Source organism: Leopardus geoffroyi, chromosome C2, assembly GCF_018350155.1.
Source record: "Leopardus geoffroyi isolate Oge1 chromosome C2, O.geoffroyi_Oge1_pat1.0, whole genome shotgun sequence".
In the NCBI taxonomy this organism is placed as follows: domain Eukaryota; kingdom Metazoa; phylum Chordata; class Mammalia; order Carnivora; family Felidae; genus Leopardus; species Leopardus geoffroyi.
The window spans coordinates 112,129,403-112,157,242 of NC_059333.1; the positions used below are offsets into that span (position 1 = coordinate 112,129,403).

The 27,840-nt window shown below is 37.8% G+C and overlaps 1 protein-coding gene across 25 annotated transcripts in view; it reads right to left on the reverse strand.

Moving 5' to 3' along the window:
* The window catches only part of MBNL1 (muscleblind like splicing regulator 1), a 205,540-nt gene that overhangs the window by 90,608 nt on the left and 87,092 nt on the right, over nucleotides 1-27,840 (reverse strand). For 7 of the 25 annotated variants that reach the window (XM_045503233.1, XM_045503227.1, XM_045503232.1 and 4 more), the window contains exon 2: nucleotides 24,220-24,339. The exons of 17 other annotated variants lie outside the window; for them this stretch is intronic. In XM_045503233.1, coding sequence (XP_045359189.1) covers nucleotides 24,220-24,225 — 6 coding nt within the window. In that variant the 5' untranslated portion in view covers nucleotides 24,226-24,339. Of the gene's footprint in view, nucleotides 1-20,763; nucleotides 20,970-24,219; nucleotides 24,340-27,840 lie in introns of those variants that run through there. One more of the 25 variants, XM_045503228.1, reaches the window with a different exon arrangement.

A 27,840-nucleotide genomic window follows, 5' to 3' on the forward strand; every position in this document is an offset into this window, starting at 1 on the left:
GTGTTGCAATTTTGCTGTGTTTGAAAGTTTCCAGAATAAAATTCGGGGAGGAAAATACCATATCAGTTGTAATAAATGCAGAGGCACTTACAGAAGGGTCAACAGAGTGGTATGGGATCCCCGAGAAGAAGAATGAGAGGAATCCCTACTCAGGTCTGGGAGCAGAGGAGGCCAATTTGGGAAGATGTCATAGCAAGGGTGATTCCTGAGATGAATCTTGAAGGAGAGGGGTAAGGAAAAGGAGAAGGGAAGGAGATTCGGGGATGAGTGAATGATTTAAATGGCAAAAGCAGGGAAGAGGTGTTTTATCATTGTGCTCTATCAATTAAAAAAACTGACTGTGAGTTAATATGACTACAGATGATTACTGAATGGATGTACAATTTTTAGGTACCACTAACCTTAACCAACAGGGTTTGGGATATGGGTGTGGGGCTTAGAGTTTTATTATGTGACAGTATAATACAGGGGCTGTCTTTGCTTCAAACAAATACGAAAAATCAATTGGAGGAGGGGAGAAGTAGCAGAATACTAATCTGACTATAAGCACAAGCCAAGGATCTATTCGAGAAGTGTCAGGGTGAAGATACTTTAAAAAATGACAGGAGAAGCATATCAGAAACTAGAGATAATTAAACATTTGGAAATTATTAGGGCCCTGGGCCAAGATACTTGGTTGCCATGACAAAGCCAAAAGAAGCTACTGAAAACTTGACAAGCAGGTATCCTGGGAGAAGTTGAACAAAGAGGGAAAAGGCCAACGTTTTCAAGAGGCAATAAGATTATAATTTTCTAACTCTCTCTTGGGAATATGCTGTGGGTACTACTCTGTCTTGAGTTTTACAACATGAGTCCAGTCTGACTGCAAGTGATGCAAAGGTAAGTACTGTACAACAAGGGTATTTTACTTAATGTCTGAACCTTCTTCTGGCTCTTTTAATTTGCGATGAATCACTAAAGAATTTGCTCTTTGGATCTCAGAAGGGACCTGGAGCACAGAGCTCTCTGCTCACAGAGAGCACTCATATTCACCATCTGGTAGAGGTCTCTAGAAGCATTGTTTATCTTGTACTCCATGCCTCTCTCAAACCCTAGAATGGAAATTTAGGGATTTGGAAATGCTGACCCCTTCAGGGAGGGCTAGAGCTAGAGCATGAGCTGATTATGGGAATCTCCTCTCAACCCCACTCTCAGTGACCTCATATTGATAGCTTGAAATTAGTCATGATACTACAAAAATCAGCAAACATGACAGACCAAGATGGTTCTTTCTTTCTCCTCCAAGAGCAGCTTGTTAAACAGTTACCAGCATACCACTAGATCCATCCCATGTAGACAGTTAGTGACCAACTACATGATAAATGATAGTTAACTAAAAATACTCAGCAACCTGTTAGTAAGCCAATCAGTTTGGGTCCCTCTTGTAAATCAGACGATTTGAAGTTTGCACTGTCATTTGTCCTGCTCAAGTGTCTAGATCAAAAAATATAGGTCCTGCTAATGTCAACCAAGAAGGAAGCAAAAACCATTTCTCACCGATACATGTAGTTGAAGCCAAATGACAAAACGGGTAGACAAATTTAAACTGTGTTATTCTTGGGATAGAAGACTGTGATCTCCAGGAGAATAACCCAGCTTTGTTCGTAAGTACCAATTGTTAATTTTTGAGATTCAACGTGTTTTCCCTCTTTGGAGCGACTGATCTCTTTCTATACCATATGTATGTGTTCGTTTAAAAAGCCAGATGATACCGGGACGCCAGAATGGCTCGCTCAGGTGAGCGTCCGACTTCGGCTCAGGTCATGATCTCACGTGAGTTCGAGCCCCGCGTTGGGCTATGTGTTGACAGCTCAGAGCCTGGAGCCTGCTTCAGATTCTGTGTCTCCCTCTCTGCCCAACCCTGCTTGTGCTCTGTCTCTCTGTCTTTCAAAAATGAATAAACATAAAAAAATTTTTTAAAGCAGATGATACCTTTTATAATTTGGAGACTAACCAGTGTGGATCGCTCAATTCTTTTGATGGAAAGGTCAGCTGAACGAGTTCAGTCTTACGCAATCCATAGTCAGGAAAAACAGTAAAATATGCTCTATCAGTGTCAATAAAAGGAAAAATGAAAGAACAAAAATGCCATCACTTGGATATCTCAGTTCATTCTCTTCATCCCTAAGAGCAAAGGGAAGACACCTATTTACTAAGAAGGAAACTAACAGAACATGGATATTTAAAAGTGAATGAGACACATCTTTTTTTCAAATAGCTTTTAAGGTCTTTTCTATCCTTTATTCTAATGAGTCACTTAAATCCCAAAAGGTAATTTTCCACTCTACTTTTCTCCTCAATCATTTGTCTCTCCCCCCACTTCACGTCAGGCATACAATTCTCAACATTATGCTTACAATCTTCATCAACACGTGTTTAAATGTGAATAAATGACAAGTGTCTTTAATCAAACATATCGGTAATCAGAGACAAGGACATATTTATAAGTAGTGAATAAACTTGTATACGATTTTTTAAGTTTTTATTTAAATTCTAGTTAGTTAATGTATATTAGTTTCAGTAGAATTCAGTGATTCATCACTTCCATACAACATCCAACCCTCACAATATAAACTTGTATAGGACTCTGAAGCTCCCTGAATCACAATCTTTTTTAGAGTTTTATAATTCTTCCTTGAGGCACATTTTAAGTTTTCATGGGATGCCAGAAGCCATCCTCATTGATGTGGCAGATGAAGTTGAATATTCTAAGCTAACGAATCCTTTTTTTTTTAAGTCCAGCCTACCAAAATTCTCCTTCCTTAATTTACACACATACAAATACACCTCTTTAAGAAGAATGCTAATTGAACACGGACAATTTCTTATTTTTAACTTCTCAGGTGTTTTCATGGACCCTCCGCATCTCCATATTTCTGTTTCCAACAGAAGCTCTCTTAGCTCCTCAGCCACCATCCCTACATGTCCTGCCATGGGCCAATCTTATTTCTAACTCTTTGCATCTCATTGCTTTGATCACTTTTTATTATCTAAATGAAGCTCAGCTTTCCCTGATCAGTAATGTCACTCTTGTTCAAACGTCAGCCTATAATCAGGATCCTATGGGAACAGTAACATAAAGAAGCAGGAATGAGAAGGTTAAATGAAAGACACCACTGAGATTCAATTTCTCTGACACTGTTTTCCACATATCCTTTCTCCTGTTCCACACCCCGCCCCCTGCAAATAGAGCACCACACAGCCTCCCAGAACCCTAATTATCACATTACTGAAACAAAAGTCGTCTTTAAGCATTCCTCCCACATGTGAGCAGGGTGACTCCCCTCCTCCTCTGAGACTCCCTCTCAGGGGTGGGAACTTAGCACCAGACCGAGCGTGTGAAAACTACCACTGTTTACGCTTACCTAACACATTATTATTTTCTATAACCCTCACAACAGTCATTTGAAGTCATCCAAGCAGATGCTGTGCTCTATTTCAGAGGTAAGGAAACCAGCTTTGAGATGTGAAATGGCTCCCCAGGAGCAAAGGTCTTAACCATAACCAGGTCTGCTGACCCCTTCCAGTGTTGCTTGTAAGGATAGTAAATGATGTAACTAATCCCAGATACCACTCCTGAGAGCCTCTGTGGGCAAAACACTGTCCTGGGCTCTCTACAATCCCATTCTCCCAGCATACTTTGTAATTCAGGACCGTATTATCTCTGCTTAGAAAATGTGGAAAGTAAAAGCCAGAAGCACATCAATAGTACGTGGTAAATTTGGGGCCAGACCAGGTCTTCTCTTTTCTTGGCTGTCTCCCTACCACATGACTTTCTATTTGGGACTATAAGCATAGTAATATCAAAGGGGAAATGTATGAGTTTGTGTTAAAATGTATTTGGGGAACTGTAAGAACAAACACTTGTATGCACACACACACAACACACACACAAACACACACACACACACACACACACACACACACACCCCTCCTTTGGGATAAACGAAAAAATAACTGTATTTTTATAATTTTAAAAACTAAAAAGAAAATCATTTCTATAATAAATCCTGTGTTCCGAAAAGTACAGTAACATTATTTTATTCCATACAATAATTTCATTTTTCCAGGTAGCCCTGCTGGAGGGCTCCACTTCTCCTAGACCAGATACCATGATCAGTTGAACTTCTAATCCTTAAAAATTACAGAACAAAAGGGGAGAGGTATCTGTAGAATATCTAAAACTAGGACATCTTTTAAAGGTGTCTGGCAAACCTTTGGGTTACTAAAATTTTCTTGCCTCGATGCACATTCTAGGATTCAGCTGTTTCTTTTAAGGAGCAGATATACCAGTCAAGATATTTTTAAAGGGGCAACAGGCTTAATGCACAACAGCTTAATGTGGCAGTGGCACAAGAGTAAGAAGGGCACTAACTGACCTCAGAGAAGAGCAGAGTAATAGATTCTTCAGGGAGTATGTATACATAAAAAGTATGCTGGAATATCTGTTTTAGTAGGAGACTATAAAAATTGTATCTGTGCATAATAAAACATAATTCTCGGAGACTGTTGTCTTTCTTAGCACACGTTTTAATGAATCAGAAAGAAGGTTCCATCAAACCGTGAAAACAGGCACTTGCCTCATGGTCATCAACCCATGCCGTTCTGCCGCACCAGATTACAAGGTGCCTAACAAACGGAAGCAGAGCCTTTCCACTTCACACCATTCTGGAATTCTTGCTTCTTCCCATGAGAAACAACGTGATATGAAATTGAGGCCCCAAAGCAGTTCTGTGTATACTTAGGGGGAAAAACAAATGAGACCCAGACAGGCTCTGCTCTTTGAGCTTTGGTGACCTGCATAACCATCATGGCTACTCCTATCATTGCTGTTAATCAATTCACTTTGACAAGTGTTAGGCTAAAGGGACAAGCTCCATGGTGACTCCCTCATGCTCGGGAATGGCTCAAGCCAACACACGGCAAAAATACATGACGCCTTGTGAGGTTTCTCCCCTCTGTGCCTTTAATGAAGTGTATGTGAACACTGGACCCGACCAGAAAGGGATTAAAGAATTCTTGGAAAAGAAGTCACATTTAGTGGATAATTTTCTTTTTTAATGTTTGTTTATTTTGAGAGAGAGGGTGGGGAGGGGCAGAGAGGGAGGGAGAGAGAATCCCAAGCAAGCCCCAGGCTGTGAGCACAGAGCCCCAGGTGGGGCTTAATCTCGCAAACCATGCCATCACAACCTGAGCTGAAATCAGGAGTCAGAGGTTTAACTGACTGAGCTACCCAGGCACCCCTAGTGGTGTAATTTTCAAGTTAAATTGGTTTTGAAATACACACTCTTTAATAGAACAATAGGGGAATACTCATTTTCAGTATAACAGTCTAAATTTTGGCCTATATCTAATAACACAGCTCACCTAGCAGGACCACAACCTCCGTGATAATCACTAATAAATTATTTTTCTGACTGAATGCTCATCTAACAATGAAAGAAAATAAAATTTGGAAGAAAAGGTTAATTCTATCATCTCATAAAGTTTAAATGTTTTAAAACTTCATACTATCTGGAATAATGCACACTTAAATATTTCATGCTAAAGCTAAAATGTAAATTTAGTCTGAATTTCCAGGCCTATCAAATGCATAGTAATAAGCCACATTTAAAAATATTTTGCTTCCTCTTATTCAGTCAATGTCAAATTATACTCACGCCGATTTCTTATATTAATCAAAACTTTTAAATATTAATGTGCTAATTACATAATCTTTGGGGCCTTGAATTTAAATTTGTAAAGCACAATTAAGATGGACAGGCATGGACTCATTTAATGCTCACATGAACATTATAAAATAGGAAATGTCATTGTCAAGTCAGGAGATGGAGCTGGTAGGTGAACCAAGAAAGCTGGGCTCTGATGTCCTCACTCCAACCCTGATGCTGTCTGGTCTCTCAACAGTTGGCCCAGGGTGCCATTCTTTGTGAGCAGTTAGTTATCTGCTCACTCCTCCACTCAACAAGCATATACTGAGTACCCCAGTAAGTGCCAGGGTCTGGGGGGGAATAATGATAAGTAAGAGAGAAGTTATGCTTTTTAGCATGTTCCAAGTCTGGTGGCAGCAGAGAATTTGATGAAATAATTAAATCCTAGTGACAAAACTGCTGAAATGACAGGCAAAAATTCCTATAGAAGCAAAGGCTTGGGGATCGTCATTTAAAAACTCTGAATCTCAACGACCTCAACTGTAAAACAGGCACAAACAACGAGTATTAATTCTGAAGAGAAATAATTCTAAAACCATGATTAAATTACATGTCAACTTAGTATCAACGTCTTTTATACATATAAAATATGCCCTGTTTCACTCCATCAATGAAGGGCTTTGGGCAGATATTTATTTTTCATATGGTAAAAAATGTAAAATTAGAGTGAAGTCATTAAGAATATAAAACTCCAATCTAAGAGCTACGCTTTATAATTTTAAAGAATAAAGGGAACTTGAGTACAGAAATGACTTATGGAGGTATCTTATAGTCTTTTCATTAATCTGTACGATCTTCCAACTGAATACATACCTGAAGTATATGCTTTCATAGCAAAGCAATGACTTCTGCGGTGCAACAATTCAAACAAAGAAAACTTAAATTCACTTACCGTTAAAGCTTCCTACTGTACAGACTGGCAAAGATACTATGAATAAAAGCTATTGTGCATCCCTCAAGCAGCTGCCTCTCAATTATGCTTTTCATCAACAATTTTGTCTATTGTTTACCTCTCTCTCATCAAATGACTCTACATCTAGGTAGCAACCAAATCACTTCTTTCACTCAAATTGGGGACTGAAGGTTTAATTTTAAAAGATCCCTAGTGTTCACCCAGAGGTGGCTAAAATTTATTCCTCGCTGAGGTCTCATCTTCTCCAATACTTCCTATCTATATAGCATAGGCCAGGTACTCTTAATACTGACAGGGCTATGATGGGTGGGCTGCAGAGATTTTGCAAACCCCTGAATTTGCCTGCCAGATTTCAGGGTTAGTGCTCATATGCACTGTATTTCGGAAATTCTATCAGATTTTCAACATGAACCATAAGCTAAAAAAGATTAGAATGTATTTGGATAGAATCATCTTCAGGAATTAATACACAGAAGATATAACAAGGACTCAGTAAAGAGCTATGGAATTAATATTTTCCACTTGAATTCACCTAGAGGCATCTACCTCTCACCCATCTACCTGTCTCATCGCGCCCCCCCCCCCCCCCGCAAAAAAACACAAGAACATAAAAGGCAAAGCAAAGTACACAATGGTTTGGTCAATTTCTGTGCACTGTTCTGTGTAAATACCCTGGAAGCTTCCTTTTCTAGCCTCTGTTGTGATTAAGTTGGCCCTAATAATTAAGTTGATGCTAAGAATAATAACTAATTCCAGCCTAGGGACCCTGAGTCGTTTAGCTCCTGAGAAAAAAAATTACCGTAAGTCAATGTCCCCTCTCTCCCCATCTCTCTCTGTCATAGCTTCAACTACCTCGGAAGTCACATGTTGGAAGAAAATGGAGAAACCTTAAATCCCTGAGGCACTCAATAAAGAAGTGTACCACTGAATTTGCAAGAACGAGGTGTAAATCTTTACTGGAATAAGCTGCCAAAATTGAGGGATAAGAGGACTGTTAGTAATACTGGCCTATCCTGATATCCTCAAATTGAAAATTAAAAAATATATATCTATATACCCATAGATATCTATATATATATATATATATGTAATAATATCTAATAATAAACAATTATATATATATATCTCAAAGTTGAAATCTGTGCTAATTAAAAGGGGGGCTGCTTACTACAAGTATTATTTTTATATTTTTGTAAACTATTCATTACAAATTAAGCTAGTTGAGGGGCGCCTGGTGGCTCAGTCGGTTAAGCGCCCGACTTCAGCTCAGGTCACGATCTCGCGGTCCGTGAGTTCGAGCCCCGCGTCGGGCTCTGGGCTGATGGCTCAGAGCCTGGAGCCTGCTTCCGATTCTGTGTCTCCCTCTCTCTCTGCCCCTCCCCCATTCATGCTCTGTCTCTCTCTGTCCCAAAAATAAATAAAACGTTAAAAAAATTTTTTTAAATAAAAAAAAAAATGAAGCTAGTTGATTTAGTGACATACTACATAATGCAAGAATGGTATGTCCACGCACCTCCCTAATAAATAAAGATAAAACCTAGATTAACATCCAAAACAGGACAGATATGTGTGCATGCAGTCATGCAAGCCACACTAAAGAGTGTTCTCATGATGGTGCCAGCCACTGTGGATACGGAGCCAAGGGTCATGGTCCTGCTGCATCCCTGAGGACTCAAATCAGTAAACAATTATAGTAGGAGCCAGCGTGGGGTGCTATGGTGACATCTCCCACAGCCTGGGGGACAAAAGGACCAAAGGAGGCTCCCCAGAGGAGCTATAACTGGTATTGAGCCTAAAAGGACAGGCAGTGGTTAATTAAGAAAAGAAGGGTGGCAGAGTTTTGTTTTTTTGTTTTTTTGTTTTTTTTTGTTTGTTTGTTTTTTAATGAGAAGATAGAATGATGGGAAGGCACAAATGTGAGGCCGTTGAGATGTGTGTGAAAAACTCCAGGGAGGCTGGAGAGGAGAGCCTAAACTGAAGAGTGAGTGGTTCAAGGTGGCCCTAGCGAGGTGGGCTAGGGCAAAACGGTGCTTCGACTTAGAATTCCAATGTAATGGAAGGACCTTCTCATGCTTTCCTGGGTGCTTCTAGAAGACAGTAAGATGTCTGTGCAACTGCATGATAGTCATGATCAATCAGTGTGTTACAAAGTTTGGGACAATAATAAAAACACGAAAAGATGAATACATGAAATTTGCCATTTGCTACATTTTACTCACTTAGATCTATTTTCTCACCCTTCAATTTTTCCTTCTTCATTTATCTTGAAGAGATATAAAATGAAATATTTTCAGGAGGAATTAAAATCAAGTGGCTTACATTATAAACTGTACAGCTTTACATAATTTGGAAATTTAAATAGAAATAATATTTTACTTTCAGGTTAATATGGAGTCTAAAACCATGAAAATCGTAAATCATAAACCAGTTCATAATCTTTCTGTATCTCTGGAGCTCTACTGTAAAAAATAAGTGGATCACTGATTATTTATGTAAAAGGTAAAGAAAGTTGATTAGTAGTTACTATAAAACAAATAGTAACATACCATAAGCAAACAAAAACATGTACTCTATATTTTTTAAAGGAGAGGCAAAGACAATCTTTCATTGTTTTGCTTCTGCTTAGAATTATTTTTGTTAAGAAAGAATCAAAAACATAATTTGACTATTGTAATTAAGGGATCTGTGCCTAGAGTGTGGATGAGAACAAAGTTAAAGACATAAACCTAATCTTACTTGGTTGATACAAACAGCTGTATAAACCACAGCACTTAGCAAACATTTGCTTTGCAAATTTTTGTCTTTTCAAATTGTTGATCTGTCAAACGTTTCCACTTTCTATAATAAAGCATGGTTAAAAATGTTGTCTGCCTTTATAAAGTATCCACTTTTGAGCTCTAAGCTACATTTCGTTACATTGTAACTTTCCCAACCAGGAAAAAAGAAAGCCTGATACAATAACCCGTCCCCTTCATTTAAAATTAAGAATTTGTTTTAGAAACCGTTTTTGAGGTTCACAAAGATAGCTAATTATAGCCTTCAGCCTTGTACTTTGATGGAAGGCCAGGCTGCAAGACCTTTCCTGATAGCACGGGTTGGTGGGGTTACTGAAACACATTAGGGGATCACATGGAATGGGGTCACATTAAGTAAGCAACATATATGCTTACTTATACATGAATAAAACATGTTCCCACCCTCACCAAACACACAGTCAAGGTGGGACTATAGGGGAAGTAAAGTTAAACTAATGAATTTAAAAAGCAATATACAAAAGAGTGCAGACACAAGGCAGTGAGCCACCCACACAGCCAACAAGATGGACTGAAGGCACAGGGGAGGACCTTCTTCAATGTGACCAAAGGAAGTGTTTGGTTCATCTTCCTCAAGTCAGCATCTCTACCCACTTTTTTGACCCCTTCTCAACGTCTCTGACATAGGGTACCCTCCATTATCCCTACTTTAAGGAACCTTCATTCCTTTCCTCTCCAATGACTCCTGCACCTTCCTTTAGTGGGACAAAACATGGTTCCATTGGAAGAACACCTCTAGTCTTCTATAACAACCCTCTCTTCTCTGCTGAATTCCCTGACACCAACTTCTCTTCTTTGTGTTACTGAATTTCGTTATAGAGTTGTCTAAACTTGTTGAGTCCTCATGCGTGTCTTCCAACTTACGAGTGACTCATCTTCTTGGAATCTGGTTTGCACTGAGGACTCTACCTTCTCCCTTCCAATTCTACTCAAATTGCTTTCTCAAAGGTTACTGCTGTCCTCTTCACTGCCAGTCAGCGTATCATTTCTGGTTTCTTGTCCCCTCTGTAGCATCTGCAGCATTAACTATTTCCTTCTCTTCTCTTTTGCCCTTCTTGTGCCCTGTCGCTTTCTTTGACTTGTCTCTTTTCTGCCTGCTGATTATAGAGAGATGCACTAGAATTTATCATTGCATCCTTTCTTCTCTGTCCATTGTCTCTCTGAATATAACACAGCACTATCTTACAACACAGCACTAACAGTGCTGAGGGAATGGCTTTCAGATGCTTTTTTGTAAATTCAACTACCCAACCAAATCCGTTATCTGCTCCCTGCTTATTCCTTCTCCAAAGAGAGAGAACACGTCAAACGTTAGCAAATGGCAATGCCCCCTCCCTGATTATCCAAACTATGAACCTCAAAGTCATTTTCAGCAAACTTCTCTAGCTTTCCTGTTGATAAATGAGGGATAAAACAGCACAGTACAAAACATTTACAGTGCACACATCTCCTTTTTTAAATTTTTAATGTTTATTTACTTCTGAGAGAGAGAGAGAGAGAGAGAGAGAGAGAGACAGAGCATGAGTGGGGGAGGGGCAGAGAGAGAAGGAGACACAGATCTGAAGCACACTCCAGGCTCTGAGCTGTAAGCACCGAGCCCAACGCGGGGCTCAAACCCACGAGCCATGAGATCATGACCTGAGCCGAAGTCGGACCCTTAATTGACTGAGCCACCCAGGCGCCCCATACGGTGCACACTTTTTAAGTACTATTTTTTTTTCAAAGCATCACATCAATTTTCCTGAAATATCTTTGAGTGGGCTATATGATTTTATTGTTCAAGATGGGCTACTATGAAATAGGAACTGAATAATTTCCTATTATTAGGCTGACTAACAGATTAGTCAGAAACAATATTCAGCTTTTCTAGTCCAGTAATTGCCTCTAGGCTTTGTAGCAATAGTAAAAACTTTCTAGAGGCAAGCTCAGATAAAAATCGAAAGCCAGTGTTTTGATAAGCTGTTCATTCAGACGTGCAAGTGTCCATTCTTTTTCTTTTCATTTCTTAACATGCCACAGATATAACATTACATTCAGCGGTTCACTTACAAAACAATAAGAAACAAGTTGCCAGTTGTTTGACTCACTTAACAAAGCCACTGATGTTTGCATTTTTCTTAAAATAGTGCCTGTGTACTTTTCCAAATTATGAAACAAGACACTGTAGGTAACTCAAGTCAAAAACTAGCTCTATAAATTAGTACCAAGACAAGTAAATGCAACAGCTAGCAATAATTAGATAGCAAGCCCTGAAGAACTGTTATTGGAGTATTTTCAAAAGCCTGCAGTGTCTGTTTACATAAGTACTCTATTTAGCACAAGGGATACATTCCTGGGGAATGAGCCCCACGAGAGGGCATGATAGCCAGTACTTGGGCTGATGTGAGCTTGCTTCTCTGTCAGCGAAGGCTCTTCCTTTTTCTTCAAATTCCCACCCCAGCTTATTTCTGTAACCCCTCTTTCTGTCACCAGGCTGTAGTAAGGTGTATTATGTTCTCCATAATGTCCCAAGATTTCCAAAAAGCCTCATTTCCATGCTGATATTTAATCTGTTCCCTTAAACTTTTTCTCCAGCAGTTAAAAATCTGCCACAACAATGTCAAGTGCAGAGCTTTTTTAATACAGCAAAGACGCCCAATATACTTCTGGGTGTTGCTGCTGCTGGCTGAAGGGTTCAAAATATGTAGTGTGTGCTCCTTTAAGAACAATTGCCATAAAATCCAAATGAAAATAGGGATAGAAAACACACTAAATTCTTCGAAGCCACTATAATTTTCTTAATCCGTTTCTATTTATTTTATTTAGAATGCGATTACACGGATCAATGTTTATTTTTAGAAGAGTACTAACTGCCCTTTTGCTTATGATTTGTGTTTTCTCATCTACTGATTCCCCAAAGCTCTATAAATGTAGGGTAATTCAAACTACAAAAACAGTATCTTATAACCTAGAAAGTTCTCATGCTCCTGTAACAACTGGCTGTTACCACAAAAGAAAATGAGGAATTTCACCCAGTTGCTGTCAATGGATTCTTTGTAGTATTTCAAAAAAGTATTTTTCCCTAAAAATAATAAATCGGAAGAATGTGTTACCAATAAGCCTATGCATTCATTCATCCACTCGCTCTTTGATTTTCACCAACACTCATTTATTCAATAAATACACATTGGCTTATCCAGCTGTTTGGTGAAATACTATACTTTGTTGATACAGCAAATTGTATATTCTCTAGTGTTGAAAATACATTTTCTCCTCAGGGGAAGGTGCTTGTTTTCTGTACCTTTCCTTTCTTCCCATTACATGTGCTTTCTCTCTTGGAAAATCATTTGGGGCAACTGAAAGCAGTCTCAAAATTATAGAATAAATTTTAAATATGACCTTGACTTTTATAATTTATGATTACCTGGGAGGAAAAGTAGAGTTTGGACTCTTCCCCACCACTCCCCTCAACCCCACTATTCTTTTAAGTAGATTAAAGTTTATACAATTGTTATACTATAGAAACAACAATTTTACTTGCCATTTTAGTGTTCGTGAAAGCCCTACAGAAGTGTGTGATCGGTGGGCAGGATTCTGGAAAACACCTACTTTTCACAGTTTTAAACTTGGATTTATAGTACTTTCTGGATAAATGAATTACTTCACAAACAAGAAGAAGCAGAGTTTACAAACCATGCTGTGCTGTGCATTATCTCCATTAGATATCATTCGGTCCAGGGGGGCAGAATGGTGGGCATGGTCTGGAGGACAGAGGACACACAGAGTACGAAGGGCACTCCATGCAGACCTGTTTCAGGATACTAAACCAAGTCAAAGTCCAGCGCCTGGTCCACAGCCTTCTTACGTCATCTTTACTCTTGTAAAGCTCCTGACTCCCATCCAAAGTGCCCTGAACATTACAAACCTTAAGTAGAAACTGACCTGATTCCCTAAGAATTGGTGGATTTGAGTGATAGGTAGAAAAATGGCCCAGTTGGAGGCCTTAAAAATGAAATCTAACTTTAAAATAATGTTCTGAAATGGAACATTATTACTTAAAATTAAACGATAATTTTAACTCCATTTGAGGTTCTGTTACTAAAGTATCAATTCAATCAGTATTTTTTAAATAATTTACTTTCAATCTGTTACTTTTCAATCCACTGAAGGTACTTCAAAAACAATCCTGGTTCTTTAATGAACCTAAAAATCAAAGTTTCCTCTGAGTTGAGATGTCCTTTTTAAAGGGCTCTACTTCCTTGTCGCAATCTTATTTTTTTTTAACTTTTTTTTAATGTTTATTATTTGAGAGAGAGAGAGAGAGAGAGAGAGAGAGAGAGAGCAAGAAGGGGAGGGCCAGAGAGAGATGTAAACAGAGGATCTGAAGCAGGCTCCGTGCTGACAGCACACAGCCCAATGTGGGGCTCAAACTCCTGAACCGTGAGACCATGGCCTGAGCTGAAATTGGACCCTGAACCAACAGAGTCCACCCAGGCGCCGCATGCAGCAATCTTAATATGGTACAATTAGGTAGGTACTCCTTTGTCATCTGAGAGTTTATTAAATTTTTGTTTGCAAATTTATCAGCACAGTTTCAAAACTAAAATTACCATAAAAGAAAGTATAAGTTCAATTCCTCAATCCTGGACTCTAAAGGTAAAATTTGGATTACTTACAGTCTTAAAGTCATTTTGTTTAAATATTTGGTGTGGGGTCTAAAACAGAGTTTACCTTAACTATTGTGATAATTGCTAGATGCGAGGTTTCCAGACGGTTAATCAAGAATGGTGACAATGAATAAACACCACTCACTTTATTTAGAACATTTTCTCTCTTATTAGCGCTGACACCGTTATTTCCAATGACAAAATTCTCCTCAGGGAGAGATTGCACGGATTTTATTTGTACCACTGCCTTTTATGTTTTTAAAAGGGTAAAACAGAACAGATTAAAACTGCCAAGAGCATATCCGGGGCAAGGCTGAGGAGAAGAAAAACTGGTATTCAAGTATCTAAGTTATTTCATGTGTACAGCACTTTATGGGGAGTTGAATTTTTGCTGGTTAATACATACTGCTTCAATAATGTCTCTAGCTTATTACCTAATCAAAACTCACATGATGAATTGCCGAAATAAACTAAAATCAGGCATCAGGAAATACCAGGAAAAGAAAATAAAAGCACCTGCCACAGTTTTTCACACACACAAAGTATGCTAGACCCACCATATAACTCAGGGACACAAAGCCGTAAAAGCAACTGATTAGAAAGGATTATAGGGAGTTAATATCATCCAATTCCTGGTTCTGGTGTAAATCCTTTATGGTAAAAGCAAAAGCCTGTGTGTGTGCATTTCCATCTCTACGTGTGTGTGTGTGTGTGTGTGTGTGTGTGTGTGTGTGTGTGTGCGCGCGCGCGCAGAGAGCGGGAAGGGAGGGAGAACAAGAGGGAGAGGGCAAGTTTACAGACACACTGGAAAAGAAACACACAGAAAGACCCCGCTTCCTATAAAATACACGATGTATGTCAGTGTGATTTTGCCATTGTGTACTCCATTTTTGGTTTAGCTTCGTATCAATGAGTACTTTGCCAAGCAAAAATGTTTTAAAATGTAATGACTTAGCACTTGATTTAAGAGTCCGTTCTTGAGATACCAGGGACGGCTCCCCACTATCTTAATGTTAGAGAAGCACGACTGTAGCATATGGTCTTTTTCAAATTAAGGAGACACAAATGCTCATGGAAACATGTGGTGTGATGTTAACTCCCACTTAGGAGTTTTGTCACTTTGTTTTATTTTGTTTTGTTTTAGGCTTCACACCAGCAAGGAGCCCAACACGGGGCTTGAACTCACAACCCTGAGATCAAGACCTGAGCTGAGATCAAGAGTCTGACACAACCTACTGAGCCACCCGGGCACCCTGCTCACTTGAGGTTTACCAAACAGCTATCTTTCAGGTGCCAGCACACAATATCCTTGTCCTTAAAGACAAGGAGCTAATGTATCCGGCCATACACTATGCAAAGTAATTGGAATTCTTATTTGGATTATCTAAAAAAACCTTTAGGGCAACTTAAATTTTAACAAAAATGGTTAGGTGTAACAATAAGCATAGCTAATTTTTTTAGTAAGTTTTGTGTTTTTAATATAGACTTTGATCGAAAGATATGTTCATCTTATTATTTTAGGGAATACGCATCAAAAGAGTAGCAAAAATTTGTAACGAAAAGGCCTCAAAGTTTTACCCATCGTCCCCCACAAATATTTCAGCTTTTAGAATGATACTGACTTCCCACATCATATGCATAAACTCGTTTTCTGACCATGTACTACAAATTACAACTTTACAATATGACATATGGAAAACCATATTTTGATAATTTCCTAATATAAGGTTTTATATATATATCAACGATGTTATTTACAGATACATTTTTCCTCAATTCTCTGGCACCAAAGTTGAATTTTTAAAGCCAGAAACATCATTTTTAACTGCATGAGAAACCAATGTAAATGGATTCTAATAGATTTTGATTCTTTAAACTCTAGGTCCTCTGCCTGAAAAGTTTTAAAAACTTGGAATACTTTATGCCTACATCAATTAATCAGACTACACTGACAGTTTCAATTCTGCCATGTCCCTAAACCAGTCATTACAAAGACTATGTACATTCAGCTCCCTGGCCCACCCCTAGATCTGCCTCAACTCTTCCCTCTGTCCCAGAGGGAGCCCCAAGGCATCCTGTTCTTCCTGCACTGTAGCCCTGCTTTCCAATCCCTTGGTTGGCCATGATACCCTTAAATGAGTTCTTCCTTTTTTCATTATCAAGCATGTATCAAGTGCCCACTGTTTCCTACACCCTATGTGAGGCACTGCCAACAACTAAGATGAACATCTCTGACTTCAAGAAGTTTGAGAATTTAGGAAGGAAAGTCCCTGGTCTTACTAGCATTCAAGGCTAACCCGTGATACTCAGCTTAGCCCAGGTTAACTCACTCTCCCCAGAATTGAGCCCCAGCTGCTGGTCTGGGTTCTGCTTCAAAAAAGAAAGAAAACAATCCCACCACCTCTGCTTAACCAGGACTATTGTCATCACCTGGTTACTCTGATGCCACTCACTGACGTCAACCCAGATGGAGAGTTCACCCACCTTCTGGATGGTACAACCACTCTATATTTGGGTCAATTCTGACCTTTGATGCCTTCTCCCCCTTTCTGCACTGGTCTGCCACTGGGAAAATGGCTTTGACAAGGAAAGCATATGGATTCTTGGAGAATGGAAAGTCATCTAATCACCGAGATACTATCCATTTTTAACATTTTATGGGGTTCTGATTTTCACAAACCATTCATTTCATTTTGTGGACATGCTATTGTTTTTAAAGAAACATTTACATCTCTGTCAATTATAATAAAAGTCACTTATTGGAGGTGCTCTTTAATTTCTATCACTTACTGTCTACAATAATGCGATATAATAGACACTATTATGTGATTCATACACAAAGAACCCTAGAGAGGTATGCAATTTACTTAATACCACACAGTTCCTATGAGGCAGGGCTGAAATTCTAATCCTTGGAAGACTTACTCCTAGAGTTTTCTCTAAACCACTGAACTATGCAACTTTCCTCATCAGCATACATGACATCATGATTTATGCATCATAAAAGGTATGAGTAGGTCATATGAGTAGGTATGAGAAGCAGTGTCAGAGTTCAGAGACAAGCATGAGTTTTTGCTTTGTGGTTCTTGATGCTATTGCTTATGGAAAGAGTGTATGTATTCCTGTTTCATTTGGTTTTCCCATCAGACAGACTTGGGTCTGAATCACTTTCTAGTTATAAAATCTTGGGAAAATTACATAACAACAACAATTTATTGGTTGTTTTCTACATGCTAGCCACTGTGCTAAGTGCTTGGCATACACTTTCTCATTAAATTAAATTAAATCTTCATAAAAATCCTGACCAAGAGATTATATTCTTCATATTTTAGAGTGGGTAAGACTACAACTGACAAAGTAGCCTTTCCAAGGTCCAATAGCCAAGGAGTAAACAGACTGCAGTGGAAGGAGGCTTAGGCAGAACCATCTTGATGGCACTATGCCATGGAAAGGTTAGGACTGAATTTGGGAACTAGCACTTACGGCCAGGTGTTACAACTAGTAAGGACCTGTGCTCATTGTCCACCAGTCCAGATGGTTCTCATTCTCTCCAAGGAAGGATAAAGAATACACAGGAAAGAGCGAACAGTGGAAATTGAGAGGTACCAGTCTTATGAGGTGAGTGATGGCAGAAATACTCAGGGATCATTATGACTGGGGTTAAGAACCTTATTTTGAGAACTGGCCTAAGACTTCAAGACTAAACTTTCAGTAAGTACTTCACATCTTTTCCAAAATAAGTGTTATAAATCTCTATTCCAAAAGTACTCCAGCTAGTTTTCAAACTGAACTCCCTAAAAAGAGCATTCAGAGTTTTCATTCTTAGTTTTGCACACATTTTACTCTCAGGTCCATCCATATTGGGCCTTAAGTCCATCTTGGGCACCATTTAAGGGGAATGGATTATAGTTACACCTCCCAAAAAATCGCATAAAGGGAGCCTGGGCATGGCCCCATTAAATGATGATAGATATTCAGTAAAGTCAGGGAGAATTTGGATTTTGAGGTAATAATTCTAAGTCAGGCAACCAGAAAGCATTTAAATTAACAAACATGTCAAATAATTTCACTTACATATAATTATTATAGCACAGAGAATGTGCACCCATTCACTTTTATGATATCACACATAAACAGATACCTTTAAAGATGCAAGCTGAGGAATTTTTCAACTTTGGAAATAGTGGAAGTCAATTAAAAATTTTCTGCTTAGAAACAGAAAATGAACTGCCACATACATACACACACACACATAGGTGTAATCTTTTCGATTTTAAGAACTTAAATTTTCAGAAAACTGCCAAATTTATAGGATCACACACTGAAATAAATGGCATGCCAGAAGTTTAATAGTCCATCCGAACAAAAATATTTTAATGATTCTTGCACTGTACTTTTGAAAATCCTAATATAAGTAAGGCAAGCCACATTACACGAGGCAGAAATAAAAAGGAAATTCGAAAGGCCACAATCAGGCTACACTGCAGAAGTGAGCTCACATTTATCAGCCGTGATCAGACACACTTGATACTGAGGAAAATCACTTTAACTCCTAGACTCCATTCTTTGCTCTGCAAACACTGGCAGGCTGAAATGTAAGGCAACTTCAGTAAATAGCACTGCCTAGAGTCAAGTGCTCTGGGTTAGAATTCAGTGATTTGTATTCTGGTCTTGGCTCTAGGCTTAAAAATTGTGAATTATCAGCCCTCTGTTCCCTCATCTGCAAAAGAGTCATCCTATTATTTATTCAAAAGATTTTTCTATTCAGGTAGTTGCTAAGATCTTTGTATGGCACCAATACTTTATATGATGTGCCTTTTCTGTACATCCTAAAAAAGAAATCACTTAGGTCTTACTGTACTGAGTTCAGCTTATGTGAAGTTAGTTTGTCCATTAAACATTAAATGTAGTGAATACCACTAACTCATTATGTTCCGTTCAAAATATTTTAAGTATTTTTAAAGTTTTAAAGTAATTTTATAAATGTCTACAATAATTTCACTCACTCTATCTTAATATTTAATATTTAATGATAATATTTTATTTATTATTAAATATTATAAATACTATTTTATTTATTAAACATTATAAATAACATTTTATGTACTAATAATTTAATATTTAATATAATCTATAATACAATCTATAACATAGTATATAATGATAATTAAGTACATACATTGTTTCAATTCTTGTCCTAGAAGATTATAAGAATTCTAAATAAATAGAAAAAGGAAAATGTACTTCAGAATTGTACTTCAGAAAATGTACTTCAGAAGCCAACCTGAGAATAATGCAACCTCCCGGCTTGAGACTGTGCCTTATATTTTCAAAAACTATAAACTCATTATAAATGTTAAGAATTAAAGCATTACAACTGTCCTCTTCTGTTTTTACACATGAAATCAATTACCCGATTTAACGCACCAGAAAGACTTCAAGACGTTCCATTCACTTATACTTTTGAGGTCTCGAGGAAATAAAACTGGGTTATTTTCAAGTGTAAATAAAATATTTTGTTGAACATCTTTTAGTTTTAAAAAAACAAGCATTCTAAATAGGCACTATCAAAGAGAAACCTTGCTTCAGTTTGTATGGCTATTAGTAAATACTCTTTTTTATTTTTAAAACCTCAGTTACACATTCAGTTATTGAGATGAAGAGTTTCAGTGTGACAGCTAATAGCCTTGATTCCAACTACAGGGCATCAATTAACAGATTGAGTCCACATTGAAAAGAAAACAACGGACAAAAAAGAGATGAATGAAAAGTAAGGCCACTGAGGATCTCATACTAGAAGAGCTGTCTTAATATCACTTCACAGATTACTGCTTATGAATGGAGGCAGGACAAAGAATAAAAGTTGTAAATAATGCTGAAGAAATAGGTGACTGTGCTGTTCACGCCAAGATGCTGCTGATCTTTCTCTCCCTCTCCCCCTGCCCTCCCCCCCTTCATCCAGGTTATTTACACCCATATGGAGTGATTTTTTTTTCCCAAAAATTAGGGGCGGGGAATGATTCCCCTTTAAAAAACTGAAAATCAAGCCTAAAAGAAGAGGAAATGCTACATTTAGAATGCTAAGCAGTAATGTTTGACAAAGGACAATATTGTACCCTTGAAGTACCGCGATCTGAACACCTCTTCCCATTCCTTTTGAATTAATTATGGCTTTAGAAATTTGAGTGTAAAGAAATTAAGGAAATAGTAATTTAATATTTCTAGTTTTAAACATTAACAGAAGTAAACAAAATACAGGCATTTGGAAACAAATAACTTCTACTTTATTTTTTACTGTTTTAACTGTTTTAATTCTCAAGATTTCTCTTACTGAATACACAATGTAGATTGTGAAAGAGAAAAGAGTGCTTCATAGATTCCAATTCAAAGAATGGAAAAAAACATTTTAGTCTATTCAATGCCAAGTTTAATATAAATAAAATAGATTAGAAATGCTATCATACCAAATTCCCAAAAGAGGCATTTTAATACGTAGTTACCCAACCGAAGACTCATATTCTGGCTCTATCATCAAGCACAGAGTTCCCCAAGGATATTCTTTAGCTATTTAGTCTACATTAAATCCATGGCTGTAGGTTTTCAGCTTCAAGAACAGCTTCCTAGAGAAATCAGAATCTTACCTTTACATATCTTCTGCAGACGTTTCTTGGTGCTTTGAAAAGTCCTGAGGTCTATGTCAAACGGCCATTCTCTTGCTCCCAGGGTCTTAGGGGCTTGGAGAAATCCCAACACCTGCTGCTACCACTGAGTGTCGATGCTAGAAAAGCTTCAGGGTTTTGACAGCAGGATCACTGAGCCACAGCCAAAGCTTGGGAAGCCTTAACAACTGAAAGCAAGTGTAGAGGGCAATGTGGTACCCAGCACGGGCTCAATTGTAGCAGCAGGGGAAGGAATACTCCCGCCCTCACAAGGGTATAGAGGCAGCCATCAGGGAACCCAGGCTCTGTCAATGGACAGGGCGGAGGAAGTGGAGACATGACCACACAGCACAAGACCCTGGGGGAACGGAACAACTAGCACAGAGCTCAGGTAGCGCTTGAAAAGAATCACCAAAATTCCCCGACAGAACACAAGAAGCAATGGCGAAATGCAACAAAATACATGGAGACAGGCCATTCTAGCATCCCATAAGAGAGCCAAAAACACAGTTGAGGGGGAGATATGGAGCTCTAGTCTAGAAAGAAAAGTAAGGAAGACATATTACAGTATGCCTACTGTGTTTGAGCTTAACAATCTAGTAAGTGACATAAAATTCCTAAATCCTGTCGTTCTAACATTCATATTAAGAAAACTCACAAATACAAAAAATCACAGGGTGCTAATCCACAAGGCAGCAGAAATTAAAAGGCAAAGCTGTCCATTATCAGAGGACAAAATGTAACCAAAGTTTAAACTGAACTTGATTTTAACTTGAGAAATGAAATTGCTTTTTAAATAAGAACAACAAATGCTTTATCAAATATACCACCTCCTATCCTGATGAGATGAGGAAGGCTGAAGGAGGAATTCAATGAGATGAGAGAAAAAGAATATGAAGAAAAAGAAGTGGACACAGAGTGTTCAGAAATTAAAAGAAGAAGGCACAGAAGAAGAGGGAGGAAGCAGAGGAGGAAGACAGGAAAGTGTGATTAATGTGCTAGGTGTTAATGCATGGTCACATAAACCGCTCGCTAAGACTCTCCAGAAGCTGGACTTGATCATGTTCTGTTTTCCAGAGAGCTCCTTCTAGCTTGTTAACCACTTTTCACAGCTCTTCAATGATTCACAAGCCCTCAGGAGCTCATCCAAAGGAGCCCACTGAATATTAAATATCAAAAAGGTACAAGAGACAGACCCTAAGACAATTCTGCTTTGAGGAGCTGGATAAAATCAAGTAAGGAATGAAATATAAACTCTGACAGAACTTTAATAATTCCTAATATGTGTCAAAATAAAAATAATCAGGTTAATTTAGGAGCTATCATTTTTTCAAGACTAGAAACAAATTAACCATGGGTGCCGTTTTATGCTTGTTTCAAATTAAATAAGAAGAAAATCTGCTGCTTGATGGCGGTTACATGTATGCAATTCTTGACTTCACATATTGACTTACATATGTTTTTAAATTCAAGTTAGCCAAAATATTAATAATAATCTTTTACCTGGGTATCAAGTAGCTGAAATCATGCTGTTTTAGGAAAGGTTGATTTCCATGCCTCACCATATAGATATAGACACACAGTTAATAACACACATAATAAAAGCAGCTCTTATTGGGCAAATTTACTTACATCCCCTACATCACTAAGGGTCCACCACTTTTATAAAATGAAATAATCCTTAGGCTACATAATACTAAGTACTGCCCAGGCAGCTAGTACTTTAAATTTGAGAGAATTGAGAATTTATGAGGGAAAAGGATGGAGAATCTGAATTTCCCCTTAAAAATATTTTTTATTGTATAAACAGTGCCTCTAAGTTTAGATGTTGGTGTGAACTAAAACTTAATATTTTAAAACACAATATTTTCAGTATGATAGCTTTGGATAAGGAAAGACTGAGTGAGCCATAATGGTGGAAACCAAAGGGAAGTGGACTTTAAAAAAAATGTATAGTCTGACTTTGAATAAATATAAAACATCAATTACAGTTTGTTTTTCTGACCTATGTTGTCAACCCCACTCATGAAAATCAGTTTCAACAATCTAGCCAACAATAACTAAAACAAAAAAATGTGAGCGAGTAGATGTTGCCAAATGCAAAACGGCAACATGAATTCTTTTGCAAAACTCTTTAGATTACATGGTATGTCAGGATTATTTTCAGTGGAAATAGAAAAATCAGTACTAGCCATTTAAAAAGATACATTCTACTGCTACTGAAGTATCTTACTAAAGTAATAAGATCAAATCATCTAAACCTGTGTTTTCCCTGCTGTTAAGCATCACAAGGTGAGAAATTTTTGACAAATGTGCTCACAATTGTATCCCTGTACCTAGTTAGCCTGGAAACACAGCAGGTGCTCAATAACGATTCATTGGCTGAATGGTGGTACCACATGTGAAAAGGCACTAATCAAAAATGTGGCAGGAGGAGGGCACTTAGGACTGTGATCAAGAAAATTTCTTAATAAACAGTTATCTTCCTACATGGCTTGTCAGAGCCTTTATAATGCTACTATAAATTCCTAAACTTAACTGTCTACTTTTTTTTTTAATGGAAAACCTATTAAACATAGATTAACTATTCTAGGAAAATTTGGCCTTCACCTTTGGAAAACTTTCTATATCTTCCGATTGTTTAATGAAAGACATAGGTAAACTATTAATTGGCATATATTCATGTGTGTTCTAAATTATAAGATGGAAGAGAAATATATGTATTTTAAGTCATGTAGTAGTTTTTGGCAAAATGGGAAAAGAAAATTTTAGAGTGAGAACAAGTGAGATACCTCACTCAAATTATCACTTTACTAACAGAGAAACTTACTCAAAGAAACTACCTTGTATTGGTACATGGATACATTAGCAATGTTAAAGACTAATCTTGTGCAACTATCTGACTAATATAGCCAATATCTTACTAATTTGCTTACATAATTATCTTGAATTGAAAAGAATATTCCTGGCAAGAATTATGCATACTAAATAATTTCTTAAGTTAAAATTCTATAGTCTACTGCTGTTAAAAAAGGAAGTGCTCATTTAGAATTGAAAGGAGGAAAACGTGCTTTCACATACTAAAAAGTCATTTTTTTTTTAAGTCACTGTGGGTCAAGAGAAAAACAAGAGCAAAAATAAAATAGTGGAAATTACACTGGAAACCATGTTCCATGTACAGAGGTATCTAACAAACCTCAGGATTAGTATCTTCAAGTAGTAAAGCTGGGAACAAATAAGAACTTCATTTATGGAATGGATATAAGGTCACAGATCAGGTCACCAGTGGTAGAACTATGATTCCCCTCTAAAACAACATTCTGGTGTTCAGATTATCCGAGGCCACTTTCCAATGGGCGCCATGTCAGTCCTCGAGAGATCAGCCCTTCCCAAAAGAGATCTTTGCGAACTGGCTCCCCATTTGCCTTATTCACTCACCAGCATCCATTAGCCAACTCCATGCTTTATCTTCAATAGATAAGATACGGCTTCTTCTCGCCATGGTGCCATGAAAAGGATCCAGAAGGTTCCCCTTAAACAACATTTCCTGAGTGACTGCTGCAGCACCAAGAGTAAAGGATATGCCAGGTCAGCCACTTTTCCTTCCCAGCAGTATTAGCAGCAGCAGCAGCAGCAGAAGCAGGAGCAGACCATTTAGACCCAGCTCCTTGCAGGATGCTAGCCAAAGCACTCTTGTTTACTCTACACCTAGACAGAGTTTGCCCGTATGTTTGCACCTTTCCCAGAGTGTCAAAACAGGTGTTTTCCTGTGATCATGCTTAAAAATCTGCTCCCCAAACAAGGTGATAAATACACTGTTACTATGAAATTCTAAGTTTCTAATTCTATGGAAAACATGTTCTTAAAGGTTTACTTTATTATGAGGAAGCCTTGATGAATCCTTTTAAGAATTCATTCACCCTCCTCGGTCCTAATAAGCAAGTGGATTGCCCTAAAATTTCCTGTTAATGAAAGAAAGGATGTTACTATATAAAATAAATGCCATCGTGCAATTTTGGTCATTTCTTTCCTAATGTTCTATCTGCCTTCCTGGCATAGAATCGCTTTTTGCAAACGCTAATGTTTTCATAAGCTTTACAACCCTCCCAACAGATGGGGAAAAATCGGGTCTTATGCTCTTTATTTTACAGAAGGAACAATGACTTCTCTTTGCTTCTATATTTCATTCCCATTTGGATGTTACTGATGAGTTGTTTTTCCTTCCAGTGCTGTTCAACTTAACGAGTGGCTAGAATACGGCTGCACAACAGAGTCAAGCAGATAACATCATTAACAAAGCATTTACTTTACTAAACTGATTTATCCAGAGCCAAAATCCTATAGATAGAAAAAGCACCTAGAGATCTTTAAAAAATTTAAATAGCTCAACCAAGGATAGGTGTAAAACAGATGATTATTTTCTTAGTAAGTAAGTGCTATTTACTTACTAAGTAAATAATACTTATAAAGTATTATCATAAAGTATAAAAGTAAAGTAAAAATACTTTACTTACTAAGTAAATGCTATTTATGTATTAAGAAAATAATCATCAATTAAAGAGTCATAAATACAAGAATACAGAAGCATTGTTCTCTGCACTGTAGACAATACAAATTCTCAGTGGCAAAAGTGAAACCCTACATTCGCAGAATCTTAGTATATGTTTCTTGTCATATTACTACTTCACGTGTTCACCTCATCCTCAAAGCAATAGCAGGAATAATCACGAACACTTACTGAATGCTCCAGGAGTGCCAGGCACTGTTCTTAGTGCTTTACAAGAGTTATCCCATTTAACCTTCTGAACCACTACCGATCAGATGTAATCACCACCCCATTTTGCAAATGAGGAAAGGGAGGCTCGGCCAGGTGCCATCACATGTTCGAAGTCACAGAGCTCACAACTGACTTGAACCCAGAGTCGCCCAGTTCCAGAAGCGGGGCCCTTAAACAGTTTGCTAAAATCCAACATTCGCTTTTGTTTTCACAGTTTTCTGTACTGCAAATGTACCTTTAATACGATAGACACTAGAACATGTTTACATAAAATTATGACTTGATAATAGTTAACATGCATGATGGTAGATATTATGGGCCATGAAAATTCCATTAAGTCCTTGACCTGTATTATTAGGTTCACAACACCCCAAAGAGGCAGATATGCTCCCATTTAGCAGGGTACTCTGGAAGATTTAGGGGCGTAGAGTGCTAAGGAAGTTGCCAAACTCATATGACTACTATGGAACAAATGTCAACTCTGGATCCAGGGAAGGCAGCTCCTGAAGTTGTGGTTTCCCCCTTATACCTACCCTCCACTGCCTCTCAAAAGCTGATGTCATGTTATCCTTAAAGAAAGGGAGTAAGAAACGTCAGGGCTGGCCAGAACCCTGGTGGGAGGACGTTTGGCTATTTCTGTCTCTTCTGAAAAACTTAATAATGCATCAAGTACGTCAGCTCATATGATACACAAGTCCACATTCACTTCTCTTAATGGTGTTTACTAACTTAAGGAATTAAATGCAACCTGCGATTCTCACATTTGAATAAAAGTCAAGGACAGGGGCACTTGGGTAGCTCAGTTAGTCAGGTGTCCAACTTCAGCTCAGGTCATGATCTCACAGTTCATGAGTTCGAGCCCCGGGTCAGGCTCTGGGCTGACAGCTCAGAGCCTGGAGCCTGCTTAAGATTCTGTGTCTCCCTCTCTCTCTGCCCCTCTCCCACTTTCTTTCTCTCTCTCTCACTCACTCTCTCTCTCTCTCTCTCTCTCTCAAAAATGAACAAACATCTAATTTTTTTTTTTTAAAAAGGAGAGGACAAATTCAGTTGTCACATTTTTTCCCAAGTATATCTTATCTTCAGAAGCACTAACAGGGCAGTAACATTATCATCATCACAGTACTGGTCATCGTGTTTGGGGGATTACCATTGCTGGCAGCCATACTTCTATTTTATTCACATCATTTAATTATACATTTAATTGTATGCAGGACCAAGACAATAATTGTGAGATCAGAGGAAGCTTCAGAAATCTGAGGATCATCCCTTGAGATATGGGCTGAACCAACCTTGGACCAAGGTACTTCCTTGAATATTCAGCAGCTGAAATGACCGTCTTTGAATGAGCTCTTGAGGACACAAAGCCATCTGGGTAATCACAGACAGCTCAAATCGAGTACCTACAGTTGCAAATATAAGACTGCGAAACCAATGGAAAATATGGAAACCAATCTCTCTCTTTAATTTGGCAGCAGGCCCAACCCTCTGGACAAAGTTTGGCTAGCTTCAGCTTTTTTGGCTTTAACCTAATATAAATTAGCACAAGAAACTATGAAAACTTCAGAGAGAAAATACAGTTATGGTGAAGTCATATACCCTCTGTCAGAATTTAGCCATAAGCTGTAAGAAATACAGCCATTTGGTGGCATTTAGCAAGAAGAAATTTAGGTGCCCATGTGGCACAGCCTGAGGTGATGCATTAGAGTCTATTTACTCTCGATTATTTTTGAAATCAAAAGTTTCCGAAGAAGGAAGGTAACAATTCTTTACCCAATTTCTAGACAATTATCTTCTCTGCAGAGTTCCTTGAGTGGTGGCATTATACATCGTACCCACATAAGCTTGATTCACTCTTTGGCTGACAACAAGATTTAAATTTATCTGTCTTCAATGTTAACACTAAATTAACACAAAAGTTATTCAAAAATTCTAAAAAAAAAAAAAACAACACATTCTGACATCTTTTGGATGAGGAAAACAAAGTAACCTCATAGGCTTTTACATAAGACAGATCATAACAAATGATTTCTATGACCTTGGCACTACTAAGTGATAGACTAGGAAGATCATGACTCGTTTATGCAGTCATCCAGATATCTATATATCTTCCAAATATCTATATGTCTCTATCTAAAAATATATATTCAAATATCTATATATATATATATATATTTCTAGATATCTAGATATAGAAAAAATTCAGATATATATCTACATAGAGATATAGATATTTAATATTAAATATTTAGATATTTAATAGATTAGATATTTAATATTAAATA